The sequence below is a fragment of the Amphibalanus amphitrite genome, unplaced genomic scaffold (genome assembly GCF_019059575.1).
Source record: "Amphibalanus amphitrite isolate SeventyFive unplaced genomic scaffold, NRLGWU_Aamphi_draft 000012F_arrow, whole genome shotgun sequence".
NCBI lineage: Eukaryota > Metazoa > Arthropoda > Thecostraca > Balanomorpha > Balanidae > Amphibalanus > Amphibalanus amphitrite.
In genome coordinates this window covers 1638008-1654465 of record NW_024881508.1, presented here as the reverse complement: position 1 = coordinate 1654465, position 16458 = coordinate 1638008, and the positions used below count along the sequence as shown (strand labels likewise).

General features: G+C 53.0%; 3 protein-coding genes and 2 non-coding genes across 5 annotated transcripts in view; 3 read left to right on the top strand and 2 right to left on the bottom strand.

Annotated features, from left to right (window-relative positions):
* The window catches only part of LOC122383283 (deoxyribodipyrimidine photo-lyase-like), a 46544-nt gene that overhangs the window by 22782 nt on the left and 7304 nt on the right, over nucleotides 1-16458 (bottom strand). The window contains exons 6-7 of the mRNA XM_043369564.1: nucleotides 13078-13276; nucleotides 5217-5409 (exon numbers count right to left, since the gene is read on the bottom strand). Of these exons, the coding sequence (XP_043225499.1) occupies nucleotides 5217-5409; nucleotides 13078-13276 (392 nt within the window). The remainder of the gene's footprint in view (nucleotides 1-5216; nucleotides 5410-13077; nucleotides 13277-16458) is intronic.
* LOC122383329 (larval cuticle protein 65Ag1-like) lies at nucleotides 315-1612 on the top strand. The gene is made up of 2 exons (XM_043369643.1): nucleotides 315-651; nucleotides 1050-1612. The coding sequence occupies exons 1-2, from the start codon at nucleotides 643-645 to the stop codon at nucleotides 1446-1448; spliced, it is 408 nt and encodes a 135-aa protein (XP_043225578.1). The 5' UTR covers nucleotides 315-642; the 3' UTR covers nucleotides 1449-1612.
* Nucleotides 7186-9385, top strand: LOC122383291 (cytochrome P450 3A24-like). Its single transcript, XM_043369576.1, has one exon. It carries the CDS (start codon nucleotides 7333-7335, stop codon nucleotides 8800-8802), a length of 1470 nt encoding a protein of 489 aa, XP_043225511.1. The 5' UTR covers nucleotides 7186-7332; the 3' UTR covers nucleotides 8803-9385.
* Trnap-ugg lies at nucleotides 10564-10635 on the top strand. The gene has a single exon. It is a non-coding gene; the product is annotated as a tRNA-Pro (tRNA).
* On the bottom strand, nucleotides 11911-11982 carry Trnat-cgu. The gene has a single exon. It is a non-coding gene; the product is annotated as a tRNA-Thr (tRNA).

Genomic DNA, 16458 nt, shown 5'->3' with positions numbered 1-16458 from the left:
TAATGCGAAAAGACTGGGGGGGGGGGGGAACAAAATAACCCTCCACCAGGGCGCGGGTTAACCCTTGTAGAGCAGGGGGTCGGGGTGAATAGTATCCGAGAAAAACGCACGCAAAATTTCGTTAAATCGATTTAGACGTGTCATGGAATCGTATTGATTGGTCTGGGCAGACACCCTAGAGAGTCATCGGGGCTGAGCCCGTCCGAATGGACAGGCCGACCAGCCCCCAAAGTACTCTCTGCACCCGGCTACGGGTGTGCTCCCCTGGGAGCAGCGGTGCCGCTCCAAGGAAGCAGCCCGCATGAGATAAAGTTGCCTGTGCAGCCCGGATCGAGGGTTGCGGCGTGGAGGACAAGGATATGAACATCCTGAGGATGGAAACGACGGACGGGGACTTTGGTGCAACGTGTCCTCCAGCATGTTCGTCGTTTGCCATCCGGTATCCCCACACCTATATTATACACACATAGATGCTGTGTCGGGCGGCACGAGCCACGAGCGCCTGGCCTCGGCGGCGGTGGTGCCCGGGGCCATGTCGTCTACCTGAGCCACGTATAAAGGCGGCCGCGGCGCCCCACCGCAGCAGACCGTCGGCGGACTCTGGACAGACGCAGCTCACCGTCACCGCACACACTCACCGACATGAAATACGTGAGTTGGGACAGCAGCGGATGATACTAAATAGCAACGGATAGGGAACTTAAGGGACGTTTTTTTTCTGTCTATTTGTTTTTTTTTTTGTCATTTCTTATATCTGGTTTAAGTCTTCTCAATTTAAGGTTATATTGAAAATACAATAATTCAATGTAGGCTTGAATTACATGACTATGGAATGAGTAGGGATACCTATTTATTGCTATGTTTGCAAGTTATACTGCTCTTAAGACATTTCTCGTAAAAACACAATGAATTCCCCCTTCTACATATGTATGAAAGACTTTAAAGAGTAGTGTTCTTGATCCGAAGGTGAAACTTCCGGTGAAGTTTTTTAACCTTCCCCGTGTATTTTTATTGAAATGGTGACAATATCGTCTGTTTGTTTGTTTCAGCTGGTGCTCGCCGCCCTGCTGGCCGTGGCCGCCGGCCGGCCGCAGGAGCTCAAGACGCCAGAGGACTACGGCCTCCTGCGCAGCTCGTCCGTCACCAACGAGGACGGCAGCTTCCAGTACGGCTACGAGACCTCCGACCCGTCGTCGCAGGACGTGGCCGGACAGGTGAAGCAGTTTGACGAGGAAAAGGTCGGCACCGTCCAGCAGGGCAGCTACACCTTCACCGCCCAGGACGAGAACGGCAACGACGTCCAGGTGCGCGTCGACTGGGTGGCCGACGAGAACGGCTTCCAGGCGCAGAGCGACGCGCTGCCGCAGGCGCCCGCAGACCCCAACGCCGAGGCGCAGGCCGCCGCCCTCGCCAAGTTCTCCCAGATCGAGGCCGAGAAGAACCAGTAGACCACCCGCAGACGAACAGACACACGATCGACAACGCCGAGACATCACCACATCGAAATTCCATTCCATTTTCCATCCCGTTTTGTGATAGAAAATTTTCATATTGTGTGCTGAATCATTGAACAGAGACTAATGACGCTCAATAAATGAAAAATGTTACACGAGGTGCTTCTTTCGGTCTACAAATGGTGCAAATGATGGACTAGGACACCCAATGAAAATCCCTTTCCTAACGCTTCCTCACAGATTGCTTAGTTTCTAAACATTTTGCCGGTTGCTAAGAGGTTCGATATCTAAAACTGTGAAATGTAGTTTAAAGAATATTGATTGAAGATAAGCGATCTATGATAAAGCGATGTCATTTACCTTGAAGAATGAAGAGATACAACGAGGTGGGAGACTGCGTCACAATGTACCCATTTTTTGATCCCATTCGAATGAGTGATGGTTCAGTAGAGCATTTTCCTTTTTCTGGGAAACTCGATAACTTTACTTCGGCCTGATTTATTTTTGATTTTATGGTGTGAAGAGATCGAGCCAAATCAAAATTTGTCAACTGCAGTGCCAGTGCGATAACCTGTGTTGCCACTTTCTGGCAATAAGCGGGTAAGTAAATGTTTCATATTGATTAGGTATTTGTAACGAATACCGCGTATCTCAATTCAGGTTCTGGGTAGCGGTAACAAAAAGGCTGAGACTGCAGTGCCCTAACCCCGATTACCTACTACCCACTGACCAAGAAATACAGGGTGTCTCAAAAGTTCGTTCACAGGTACCAGCCATGCTTTTTTGTCAATAATTCTGAATCAACAATTAATTAACGGTCGAAATTTTGCATGGGCATTCGTAACAACCTTCCTCAAGCAGTCTCAGTGTTTTCAAGCGCATTCGACCCTTCATGAGCTCACAAAAAGGGTTCATCTCTGACCATGGGTCAGGCATGAAAATGGAGGTCGCAAAATCGGGTCGGCTGAGAAACTCTCTATTTCAGGAGTAATGGGAATGGTTAAGTCGGAAATGACCCATGGCAAACTGTCGGCGAGGATGAGTAAAACATGATGATCATCTAATAAAAACGGTGGCTAAAATTTTTGAAGGACAAAACCATGCGAGACTAACAGCGTTTTGAACGACCCTCGTACGGCAGCAGACTCGTGCTCCGGAAAGCAGCTTAAAATGAAGTCATAACTATTGAAAACTGACAAGAAGCTCACAGACAGAGGTTACCCAGTTTCAAAAATTGCAGGTCATCGTAAAATAAAGACAAAGTATCATTTTAAATTGTTCATTATATCTATAACGCTAAATTTTGGGGGAAAATAACACGAAAATCGTCAATGCCAAGGACAACTGATCCTCCAAAAGTGTCAATTAATGTAAATTTTTATCTTACGAAGTTTCAAGAGGCAGATCTGGAGCGAATAGCTTTCTTTTAGACACAAAATCCCGACAAAACCGCACGATGGACAGGTTTTGGCCGTTTACAAAGCAGAACCTCTCCTGAAGAAAACACTCCGCAACCCAGTGAAGATCTTGTCATGGGGAATGATGAGCGTTTGGGATTGGCAAAATTTGCACAACGTGTCTAAGAAACAGATGGCCGACACATTCTTCTACGATATGCTGCGAAAAATTTGCCCCTGGCACTTCCCATTTGTTCAGGAATGGGGTTGTTTTGAAAAGGAAAATGGTGCTTGGGAGGTCGGCGCCAGTCATTCATGAAGGAGTTAGCGCCAGAGAAGACCTACAAAATACTCACGGATGGTGTCGATGCAAGCTGTCGGCTTTCAGGGAGAAGCGGATGTTGCCGGGGAGCTCGTCAAACCTAAATCCGACGCAGAAACTGCAGGGGATTCCCCTACAAGAACTTGAAAGCTGGTAACCTTTTATCAGCCTCCGGCAGCTGACGGAGCGACGAAAATCGGTATGGACAAATATTTTTGGAGATACAGCAAATAGTTTGATTTCCAACCTTCCGAATCAGTTGTCAAAGCATGCATATTTGTCTAGTGTGCACACATACACCAAAACCTTAGATTTTTGGCCGGTTCTTATATGCTTTATGGGCATGGGAAATGTGTGAACGAACTTTTGAGACACCCTGTACAATGAATTAAAGGCTCCGGCCCCAAAAGACTCTTGGTGGAGTACGGCCCTGAAATTTTTGTTTCAGCCCGTACTTCACAGCATGACTGCTACTCTGTTAGTACGAAAGAAATGAATTACTTTCGTCATTTACATCATCAATGGACGTCAACGTCTTTCAAACGCTCTGTACAATTTTAATCCTGTATAAATATAACATACATTATAGCTAGTATAATTAAATCCATGGCCTAGATGTAAACCTCCTCATCAGCACTCAGTGCCGCCTCAACCTGTCGCTTAGCCCCCAGAGTCGCCGTCTGCTGATCCTCAGCCGCCCCCGGGGGACGGACATGGCTCACCTGTCGTCATCCCTCCCCGTCCTCCCCCCCCCCTCCCCTCCCCAGGGTCAGCGGCGGCGGCGGCAGGGCCCCTCTCCACCCTGAGGCCGGCCGCGGTCCGTCAGGCCGGCTCAGACCACAGGCACACGCCGGCGGAGCAGCCAATTTCACAACCGACTGGGTACGAACAGCGCCGCAGGAAGTGCGTAGGTCCATGCCACTGGGATCTGCCGAGACTGTGGTGATCAGCCGTGTTTGAAGCCCAGGGGTGGTGCGGTGGGCGGGCTATCGTGGCACGTCCGTGGCCGAGTAGACGATATATTGGTGACCCTATCAGCCAATTAGGATCCGCAATGGAGAGGTTGCAAAGTCGCCCTCAAATGTAGCGTGCATAACAACATACTTCGGGGCGGCCTTGAAACGAACCGGGCCCGTAACGGTTCTAGGCACGTATACCATCCCTCCAAGGGTAATGTTACGCATTAGCTCTCTGTCGAGGCCGCGTAGGAGAATAGGATCAAGCACCTGAAACAATGTTTACCGTACCAAAATCGCCCGTGCAGGGAATCGTTTCGATTCACTGAGTCAGGATTCAACTATCTGAGGCTTCACGGCAACGAGAGATAATTGATTGGCCGTACCGCATGTCGAAATGTGTACCCACTTGAACATCTTGTCAAAGACCTTCGCAATGGCCGTGCCAGCTCCAATCGCATCAAGTGAAGCGTAGCACCAGCGTCCAGCATAGCAACAACAACTTGAGCAGTTCACTTCCTTAACGCATCCAGTCTCCACACATTTTCCCGGCAGTCCAGCCAAAGTTTAAACCTAGCGGAGCGGCTTCGCGCACCCGTTAACAGTCACCCTGTTCAACTCAGCAGCCCTATACCCGTCCTTGGAGCAGAGCCTGGTTCGTTTATCACCAGAACCCGGACCGCCGACGAATCCGATATCCGTTTGGTCGTAAACAGATCCCACATCCATGAGATGAGGGAATCGCTCGACCGTGACTGTCACCAAGGTCACCAATGCAAACGGTTCAAATGCGAATCGTTCATCAGTTGTTCATCGACCTTCACCGACCAGGATTCACCAATTGCCCGCCAGTTGAATATATGTCGATCACCAACAGTCAACACTTCACCAATCGGTCACCAATCATTGCCTCTGTGCATTGCGATTGACGGCCTTGAGTCCCGAAACTTTTTCCAATGACTTGACATCACCCTTAGGCAACTCAACTGATCCATCGTCTGCCTCCGGTGGCTGTAGACCCGATTCGAACTGACCCGTGCCCGCCGTCTCTGACCTGACCCGCCCTCTGCACCCTTCAACAACTGACCTGTGCACTTTGAGCGTCTCGGCCGCCCATCCGTAGGCGCCCTGCACGCTGTCGTAGTGCGGCTGGTAGAAGCAGAAGTTGTCGGCCAGCTCCCGACGCACCACGGCCTCCTCGACAAACGCCTCCACGGCCTTGGAGTGGCGGCTGCGGAGGCGTCGTACCTCCAGGACGGCCCGCTGTGCGGACAGCTGACCTGTGGGTACGACAGAGGGGAGAGGTCAGTGTAATGACAACTCCAGCACTGCCAACTGGGCGGGCAGTTGACCTAACGATATGGCAGAGGAGAGGTCAGAAAACTGACCTATGGGAGAGGTCAGTGGAGGGGAGAGGTCAGTGGACGGGACAGGTCAGTAAAGCGCAGAGGTCAGTAGTTAGCAACGATAGCAGTTCTGCGGGTAGGGCAGGTCGGAAAGGGGTCAGTGGAGCAGCGGCAGCTGCCCCCGGGTCACCGTAGGCCAGTACCCCACAACTCATTTCAATGGGCTGCAGGATTGGGACAGGTCGGCAAGGACCCCGCTAACCGTAGGTCTAGGAAAGTTACTTAAACAAGCGGCGGCTGCCCTGAGAATATCACAGTATTGGGACAGGTTTTTGGAGTAAGACAGCTGATCTAAGAAAATATTTTAATAGCGTCTCAGATCAGGCAAATACTCGTTAGGTTAGAAAATGGATCTGCCAGTGAGCTCGGCTCGATGCAATGAGGTCAGTGCTAAACACTATACACAGTGTTCAAAGCGCAAGTCATGTAGTTAGGGTCCTGGCAGCGCTCACTGAGATCACTCCCCAGTCATGGACCGCTCAATTATTGCCACTTCCTGCTTCAGTGCGGGACGCCACACTGCGGCTACTGAGTCCACCACGGCCGGCGGCGCCAGAGCGTCCCTCCTGACCCTTCACAGACCACCGGCTGCCCCGGTGGCGGGAAGAGGGGGGGGGGGGTGATGCACATTGCATATACGGCTGTTCCAGTCGACACTGACCCTGAAGAAATATCGCCGACATCAGACACGAATAATTTACTGTGCACTTCCTCCGCGACCAATCCTTGCGCATTATGCGCATCATGTACGATAACTAAAAAATATGCATTGCAGTATAACGTATAGGAAAGCTGCTTTTCCGCTCATCATTACCATCATAGTGACCTGCAGCCACATCGTATCGGTCTTATTTTCCTATGAATATCTGTCACGGTTATGTCATTCTCTCTGCCTCATTGGTATCCAGAGTGGGTCCGGCGGAGACATGGATACCTCCGGGTACTGATTGGGTAAGACATCTCCGGGTAATGCCTTGGTACCACATCTCCGGGTACTGCCTTGGTACCACATCACCGGGTACTGGCTGCAGCTGACCGCACCCTGTCGTGTTCGGCTCGGTGTACGGGACTCGTCACAAACTGCACTCGATGTGAGACTCAGTTAAACACTGGGCCCGGTATCAGAGACTCAAACATACATTGGACTCGATAAAAACGACTCAGCAGTCCAGTGGACTCAATGAGAGACTCAGTCATATACTGCACTTGGTGGGAAGGACTCAGTCGTCCACTGGACTCCTCGGTGTAAGGGACTCGTTAAGCACCAAGCTAAGCGATGGTGACAGCACGGCAGCGCCGACCGGACATCTGCTAAGAAGTAGCTGCCGAGTGGTGACAGCGTCTTTGGCAGCGTGGCACAGGCGTCAGATGGTCTCCCCTCCCGGCGGAGCGAGGTCACAGCCGGGCCAACGACCGCACGTTATTGTATGGTCGGACGCGGCGGTACGGCGCAGGGGATCAAATGACGCATCGGTATACAATATCCAGAGATCGACGCATTATTGGACTGCGACTCATGGCCATCACAAAGGCACCACCCGAAAAGAAATACACAAACCCAATGACGCGTTGGATCTAAAAATCGCATATCATCCTCCGGCCTTGAGCGTCAATCTCGATTTCCATAAGGCTAAGCGGACACTATCATTTCGTCCTTGAATCAGCGGCAGTGCGGCTGGGCGGGGCGCGGCGATTCAGCAGTCGGTGACGCCTCTCTGCCGACCGGCCGCCCCGGGGTGCGACCGGCCAGTCGGTGTCGTGAGCGCGTGCAGCGAGGACTGGCCCGAGCGGAGCGCCATGGACCCGCTAACGGCGCTGCTGGCAGCGCTGCTGCTGCTGGCGCTCGTCTACTGGTACGGCACCAAGGACTTCGGCTCCCTGGAGAAGCTCGGCGTGCCCGTCATCAAGCCGTACCCCTTCATCGGCAGCATCCTGAAGCCATGGGAGTCGTTCTGCGTGTCCGATGACCTCCAGAACGCACGCAAGTACGGCCGACTCTGGGGTCTGTACGAGGGCCCCTGGGCACAGCTGTTTGTCGCAGACGTCGACATGGCCAAGCACATCATGATCAAGGATTTTGACCACTTCCAGGACCGTCCGGTGCTGTTTGACTTTGAGTACGGCCGCGACCAGATGGACATGATGACGGCCGACCGGTGGAAGGTGCTGCGCTCGCTGCTGGCGCCCGCGCTCACCACCAGCGGCCGCCTCAAGGCCATGACGCCCACCATGCAGCAGTGTCTGGACGACGCGTGCCGCCGCATGGAGGCCAAGCTGCGCGACAGTCCCGTCATCGACGCGCAGGCGGACCTGTTCGGGCCGCTGACGCTCGACGTCATGGCCCAGTTCTCGTTCGGCATGAAGGTGCCCGACGTGGCCGACAAGAACAGCGTGTTCGTCAAGCACGCGTCCGCGTTCGGCGTGCCCACCGACGCCACGCCCAACCCGCTGATCACGTACATCCTCACCTCGTTCCCGTCGCTGGGTAACCGGGTGGCCGGCCGGCAGCTGATCCCGGCGTTCCGATACTTCCTGGAGATGATCCGGCGCTCCATCAAGCAGCGCCGCGCCGAGGGCGTGCACCGGCAGGACCTGGTGGGCGTCATCATGGACGCGATCGACAACAAGGTGCCGACGGCCGAGTACCGGCAGCTGCGGCTCACAGAGGAGATCCTGCTGCTGCAGGGCGCCGAGATGCTGATGGCTGCCTACGACACCGTCGGCACCGCGCTCAACAAGTCGGCCTACTTCCTGGCCACCGAGCCGGAGGCTGCCGAGGAGGTGGCCCAGGAGGCGCAGGAACTCGACGAGCTCACCTACGAGTCGGTGTCGCAGCTGCCCAAGCTGGAGGCCTTCATCAAGGAGGTGCTGCGCATGGCGCCGCTGCTGGTGCGCCACTTCCGCGTGTGCACACGCGACTGGGAGTACCAGGGCCTGCGCGTGCCGGCCGGCACCTCGGTGACCATTCCCATGTCGGTGTTCCACATGGACGAGCAGCTGTTCCCGGAGGCGCGCCAGTTCCGGCCGGCCCGCTGGCTCGAGGAAGACGCTCACCGGAGCCACCAGTACAGCTGGATGCCGTTCGGCCTGGGGCCGCACGCCTGCCTCGGCGCCCGGCTCGCCATGGTCGAGTGCAAGTTCTTCCTGGCCGGCTTCCTGCGCCGATACCGGTTCCTGGCGTGTGACCAGACCAAGTTCGAGTACCTGCCCGGCAGCGGGCTGTTCGCGACCACAAAGCCCATCATGGTCAAGGTGGAGAAACTGTAACTAAGTTACGCCGCAAAGCGAAAAGAACAGAACGATGGAGGCGATCACACTGTTCGGTCGCTGGACGGGAGTCGTTGTAAAAAGATATGTAACAGAAACAAATGCATAACGAACAGAGGTGTGCCAAATAAAAAAGCGGCGATGGAGCTTCAAACAGCAAAAAGACGAGGTAACAGCTGCGTGTTAACAAAAAAAAAAAAAAAAATCCAGCCCTGCAGTTGAAGGATGGATCTAGGATGGAGGATGACTGACATGGATTCCGATAGTTTGATTGCGAACTGTGTGCAGTGACTTTGAAAACTACATAGTAATATTGCCCTGCGCAGACTACAACGTTGGTCGTTGGATTCCTACAGCTTTACACGAGAATAAGAAAATGAAGTCGACCGTTCAGGACTCAATGGCCTCATACTTTCTAGGTCTCGCTCCCCCAATGAGAAGCCCGATCTGAATCAGATGGAATCTAGTTCACAGTACTCAGCATGATCAGCTGAAGTCCACTGCTCAGTGCCACTGGAATGTCTGGGACCACTGCTGGTCCACATACACCTATTGTTCCTTTCAATATATTGACTCTGTAACATCTGAGCCTTAGATACCTCCTATTTACAGAACGATACAACAGTCATGGTCAGACTAGGGGACTTAGGGGAGGGTCATTGGCCTGTCACAACAGCAGTTTTGATACTGTCGAGCACCAATATCTATCTTTCAAGTTTCAACATCAGCAAATATTGCGCAATGCGATAAATAAGGAATAAATAGTCACCGCCTTTGCGGCCCACTGCCGACTAGCATCGGCAGACGCCGATAGTCGTCAAGAGCCGGCCCGTCCACACTTCAGCGTGCATGCAGCCTCAGATAGCACTGCAACACCGTCAGTGCAGCAGTTTGCACACGTCCGTAGCATCAGGGGCGTATGTATCTATAGGTAATCTACACATCCAGCGAAAAACTGAGGAAGGGGTCCTTTAGAACCCTCCCCCCCACCCTATAAGTGCGAGAGTTAATTAGCCATACGTACTTCGTTCACAGTTCGCTACTGCAACAATCCATGAATTCCTCACCCATGCCATAGGTCTATGGAAGGGCTACAGTGGTGTCCTCTATACTGCTGTCGGCGGGGCAGTCTGACTGAACACTATCGCCACCTGCCTCCAGAAAAAGCTGTCTCCTTGATAGACTCGGCTGTAGATCTCGTGTGCTTTGTAGGGGCTTGGAATGATAGGAATTCATCAAATGAAACAATCTTCGTTCCTAAAACAGCATGCCTTCATGTACAGCCCTCAGCAGACTGCGTGGTAGGTATTCTTTTTTCGACAAAACCGGTGATAACTCAAAGGCTATGTTATCAGTCGGTCGGAACTCACTGCAAATAGATGCGCCATGCTCCACTTCTTCGATTAGGTCCATCACTAGACAAAGTATACGCCTTCAGTGGCAACAAAATGCATAAGTCTGTTTTGGGGGCAAATATAAACTTTTGGATTTTGTTGCCAAACTGGATAGAAAATGAACACGATGATAATGCCAATCTAAGGTGCGAAGTCTCGCGCGTCATACTGTTACGATTTCCGAGTGACCGATGGCATAGTATTCGCGTTATTCTCGGTTTTGTCGAAAAAAGAATACCTACCACGCAGTTTGCAGAGGGCTGTACAAACAACAAACGACCTACCAAATTCAATACATTGCTTGGACTAGCAATAGCGTACAAGGCTGGTTACAAACTCTTGCAAAAGTGACACACATTACCCCAGCGGCTCAGTGGTCTAGGGGTATGATTCCTGCTTTGGGTGCAGGAGGTCCCGGGTTCAAATCCCGGCTGAGCCCATTTTCCTCTCTTTTCCATACCGCCGCGCCGGTGTCTGCAAAAAGTGGAGCTTGCTGCGTTAGGCCAGGGGCGGGCAAACTTTTGGGAGCGCGGGCCGGGTGTTGCATTTGTGAGCAACTGGGGGGCCGGAGTGCTAAGCTCGCCAGAGTTTCGTTTCTCAATGACTAAAATGGATGCTATGTTGCTATGACGCGACTGCGATTAGGCCCGATCCCTTCCGTCCAAACGAGCAGTTCAGCGTTCCGGGTAACTGCTGCTGAAAGTGAATACGGCCGTCAGTAGTCACCAGTGTCCTCGGGGCTGTGGAGTCGATTGACTTTTTTGGTGACTCAAACTCCGATTCTGACTGCGACTCCAGCTCCGAACCCCAGACATTTTTCTTAAGCCCATAACATGATAGTAGATTTTGTCAAGGAGGTTTTTCTTGCCTGAAACGATCTTTTGCTTTTCAGCTTTTCCATGGCATTGAATTGCAAAAACACTTAATAAATAGCTGCAGGACTAAAAGCAGGTGCTGGCACAGAAGCTGTGTCCTGCTCTTTTCCGCTGAAATTGCTGGTCCAAAGAATGAGTAGGACCTGAGCTTCGACAGAATGTGACTAGGAAAGGTCAACGAGCGTAATATTGTCGAGCAGTGGGGCCTGACTGAGCCATGCAGTGTTCACTCCGACTCTAAAGTCGGCAGGATTTTGGCGACTCCAACTTCAACTTCAACTTCAACTTCGACACCGACTCTGACTTCGCAGCCATGAGTGTCACTAATCTTTTCCGCACCACCTTCAGCAATGCTAGTGTCCGAAAATTTGTCGATTTGGGTGGGAAACGACATCCACATTTCATTTCATCAAGTCATTTTCCACTCTCCCCTCCAATTTTCAAGACCAATTTTCCATTCCCAAAGTCACCACGAAAGAGCAGTTTGCGTGGATGGTTATTTTGCATCCTCTATCTGCCACAGCAGTAGATAATTAATGTTTTTTATACTTTCCCACTCTTCTTGAGCCATAACTGACCAACAGTTTTTAACTCTAATCCCCTTTTTGGTCAGCAGTTTGATGCTCATGTTGATGCATACATGCATGCGTATTGCTGGCATACAATACACACATAGCCAGGTGGGTTCAAGATGGGCCAATGTAGTGCCCATGCGGGCCCAGGGAAGGTTATGTCGTCTGACCCTATCCAGCCAGGATGTGTCCTATGTTAGGTCCTATATCGGTCTAACATGAAACTCATAATTCGCACACTGCGCCTGCGCGAAAGACACCCAAAAGTGCCGCCTGTGAGAATCGAACTCACGACCCCTTGTTTACGAGACAAGTGCTCTGCCCCTGAGCTAAGGCGGCTGGCAAGACAACCGGTCGCAAAAGGAAATCTGGCCAAAAGCAGCAAGGCCACCAAACGATGGATATGTTCCGTCGGGCGGTGACACTGCTCCAAAGTTCAAACCAACAGAGTTCATGAGTTCAGCCTTGGGCAGAGTAAATCGGGGCAACGCCGGCACAATTTGACTTCAATATCCCAGTCAATATCCCAGGTCAACATTTTCGCAGGTAATCTATTTTGTATAGAATATTCTATTGATGTAGAATGTGGATGATGGCATAGCATAGAATGAATAATTTAATTTACCAGTATAGCGCCTTTTGGGGCGACTAACGGAGCGAGCGAGGGGGTGAGTCTTGCACGTGCGAAATTTCGAGGGGGTACCTCCAACTGACTTGTGCACGGCACCCTACTGACCGGTTTCTAGCGATGTGCCAAATTTGAGCACAATCGGCCCAGCCGTTCTCGAGATCTGGGAGCGGCACCCTGCACGTGCGCACGTGCTAAATGGGTCCCAACTGACTTGTGCACGGCACCCTACCAACTGGTCCCTAACCGTGTACCAAATTTGAGCGCCATCGGTCCAGCCGTTCTCGAGATCTGGAAACGACCCCTGCACGTGCGCACGTGCAGCAGCACCCCAACTCTGGCACATGGATATGCAGTGCCTAGTGGGTGCCTACCTGCATGCCAACTTTCAGCGCAATCGGCCAAGTAGTTACCGAGATATTGCAACAATTACAAAAGTGACACCTCTTCGTTTTGCACGTGGCACGTACATAAGGGGTCACCCACATGCATCGGGAATAGTCCAATACTTGGTAGAAGGAATGAAGCTACCCTACAAAAATTACCGCATGTAAATCGGTCAAGTGGTTGCTGAGATATAAGCGTCGCAAAAGCGTGACCACGGCCGGCCGGCCGGCCGGCCGGCCGCTCATACTCAGAAATTTCCGTTAATCTAAGGAAAGACTACGCTCGCTTCGCTCGCTCCGTAAAAACGATTTCCCTCACGTGATTGTAACGTCATCCGCCAGGGCGGTACGCTTCCGTTCCGTAGGAGTGGAAACTCGCCGGTGCCGGGAGCGGCTGCCATTCTGCAGTGGTGCACTCACCAAAGTGGAGCCAGGGCGAGAGGTTACTGAGCGCCGCCACGGTCGGGTCGTTGCGTTTGTCGGCAAACAGACGCAGTCGGCCGGAGCAGAACTCGGAGAGCTGGCTGAGTGCGGCGGCGGTGCCCGGCCGCGCCCACTGCACCTCCGTTACCGAACGGTCCACCTGCAGCGAAGCTTCGGCGGCCGCCCAGTCCACCGGCTGGCGGAGAGTGGGAAACACGTCAGTGGACAGACACCCCAAGGGCGGGCCGAGTCAGGAGACAGGAAGAGGAACGGCAGGAGCCGCATCAGCACTGACAGCGCAGGGACGGGAACGCGTCAGGGGGCACGGACGAGACGGGTACGCGTCAGGACACACGCACGGCAGAGACAGGACCGCTTCAGAAGGGAGGGACGATTGGGACGGAAATGAGCCAACAGGGACACAACAGGAACAGGACGGCGTCGGGAGAGAGCCAGGCCACGGACAGGACCGCACCAGAAGACAGTACCTACAAGCGGGACGGGACCGCGTCAGCACAGACGGGGCAGTGACTAAACGGCGTCAGAGGACGAGAACTGGGACGAGAACTTACTCAGTGCCACCCCAAGCTCCTGTTCCAGGGCCACGCACTGTTGTTGGCCAGGAAGGAACTCTCCCTGTACAGGAATCTCGAGCCAACCAGGAGTCTGCTTCAGCCTCAGCCGATGCTCTCAATCCAACTCCAAGTGCTAGACCAACCAGCATTCACCAGAGAGGCGGTCAAAAATGACTAGCCTCCCACCTTAAGGAGCATGGCAAAACGGGACTAAAAGTAATTTATACGAACACTGACCAGTTCCCTAACAAGAAGGACGACCTTTGCATGCTCATCGCTGGTAACGAACCTGATGTAATCTTGCTCACTGAGGTCATCCCGAAAGCACAAGTTCATCCTATTTCTCCAGCCATCTTGTCTATCCCTGGCTTCACTCTACATTGTAACTTTGAGCCTGACCAACCCAATCTCGGCTCTAGTGGAAAAAGGGGTGTTTGTATCTATGTGAGAAACAATCTACAGGCTGTTCAAGCTGAATTTAGTGGCCACAACTTCGAGGAGCAATTGTGGGTGAGGTTTGAACTGATGAACTCTGACATCTTGCTTGTTAGGTGCATCTACCGAAGTCCTTCAGGAAACAATCTCCAAAGCATGCATGAGCTTGCAGACCTTCTTGAACAGGTGTGTTCACTGAATTCATCCCATCTGCTTATTGCTGGGGACTTTAATGTGCCTGATGTCGACTGGGATAGTGGCTTCTCAACCGCTCCTGACAACCATTACTCTCACTTACTGGTGCATACTTTCAACGACTGTCTCCTCGAGCAGCATGTCTCCAAACCAACCAGATATAGACAAGGTGAAGCCTGTAACGTGCAGGACTTGATTCTCACCAATGAAGCAGGAATGGTCTCCAATTTAAACTACATGCCTGGTCTAGGAAACAGCGATCACGTTCTGCTGAAGTTTGACCTGAATTGTTATGCTGGCCCAGGGAAATCTGACATCCCGAAGCTGGATTTCAGGCGTGCCAACTTTTCCACCCTGAATGCACTGCTGAGCGATGTTAACTGGGGTGTGTTGGCCCAGTTGAATGTGGACCAAAGCTACAACTTCTTCAAACACTCAGTTGCTGGGGCTGTCAAGGCCTCTGTTCCCACTGCTAGGGCAGGTCAGAGGAAGAAGAATCTATACATCAACGGGAAGGCCAACCAGCTCAAAAAGAAGAAAGTAACCCTGTGGCGCCAGTACACGGTAACCAAAGACCCCATTGATCATGCCAGATTTGCACGCTGCCGAAACGAGCTCAGGAGCCTCACCAGAAGCTTGCGAAGAAACTTTGAGCTCCAACTGGCGGCCAAGATCAAAACCAATCCAAAGGCCTTCTGGCAGTACACGAATTCACGCCTGAAAGTGAGGACGGGCATCGGAGATATTCTTGACCCCGAAGGCAGGTCAGTCAGTGACGACTCAGCAAAAGCCGACATCTTGAATGACTACTTCTCCAGTGTCTTCACTACTGAGGAACATGAAGTTCCCGAACTCGCCCGGCAGCAAACCTCACTCAACATCAGCGATGTGTCCATCTCTCCAGAAATAGTCCGACAGAAGCTGGCATCCCTGAAGACCACGAGCTCTCCTGGCCCCGACGACATCCACCCAAGAATTCTGTCTGAGTCGGCCAACTCCATCAGTGCTCCTCTCGCTTCCATCTACCGCAAGTCATTAGATGAAGGATGTGTTCCCCACGACTGGACACTTGCCACAGTTGTGCCCATCTTCAAAAAAGGAGACAGAAGACGACCAGAGAACTATCGTCCAATTAGCTTAACTGCAGTGACGTGCAAGGTCATGGAGTCGCTGATAAGGGACCAATTGATGGCATACCTCACCTCGAATGGACTGTTGTCGCGTCACCAGCATGGTTTTCGCCCACACCGATCCTGCACGACTCAGCTACTGGAAGTCTTGGATGACTGGAGCCGTGCGATTGAAGACGGGAGCCCGGTCGACGTCATATATCTGGACTTCAGAAAAGCTTTCGATTCCGTCCCTCACGAACGCCTACTCGTCAAACTGAGAGCATACGGTGTGACTGGACACCTCCTTGAGTGGATAAGGTCATTTCTATCCAATCGGCAACAACGAGTCGTCGTGCAAGGTTGTCAATCCACCTGGTCTCCTGTCACCAGCGGGGTGCCACCGGGTTCTGTACTAGGGCCCCTTCTGTTCCTTGTATATATCAACGACATCCCCGACGCGGTGAGGTCCTGCATCAAGATTTTTGCTGATGACACGAAGTTGTACCGCAGCATTGCAGCAGGACCTTCGTCGTCGTGCTGCCGCCGCCGATGCCCAGCGAGTCCAAGTCCAGCGGCTTGAAGAGCAGCTGTACGACCTGCAGCGTGCGTGTGCTGATCGGGACGCCAGGATTGACCAGCTGGAGGACCTACTGCGCGATATGCTGGACCACCAGTCATCGAACCGGTCAGAGACATATAACCATCTGGTTACCAATACACACGTAAAGCGGGCGAATCCGCCGGCCGCCCAGGTGAGCCAGGCGAGCCCGCCGGCCGCCCAGATGTCCCATGCGAGCCCGCCGGCCGCCCAGGTGTGCAGTCAGGCGAGCCCACCGGCCGCCCAGGTGAGCCAGGCGAGCCCGCCGGCCGCCCAGATGTCCCATGCGAGCCCGCCGGCCGCCCAGGTGAGCAGTCAGGCGAGCCCATCGGCCGCCCAGGTGACCCAGGCGAGCCCACCGGCCGCCCAGGCGACCCAGGCGAGCCCACTGACCGCCCAGGTGAGCCCACCGACCGCCCAGGTGAGCCCACCGGACGCCCAGGTGAGCCAGGCGAGCCCGCCG

Bases quoted from the DNA above. Each gene is read 5' to 3' on its own strand.
- LOC122383291 (XM_043369576.1), top strand. From the start codon at position 7,333: ATGGACCCGCTAACGGCGCTGCTGGCAGCGCTGCTGCTGCTGGCGCTC.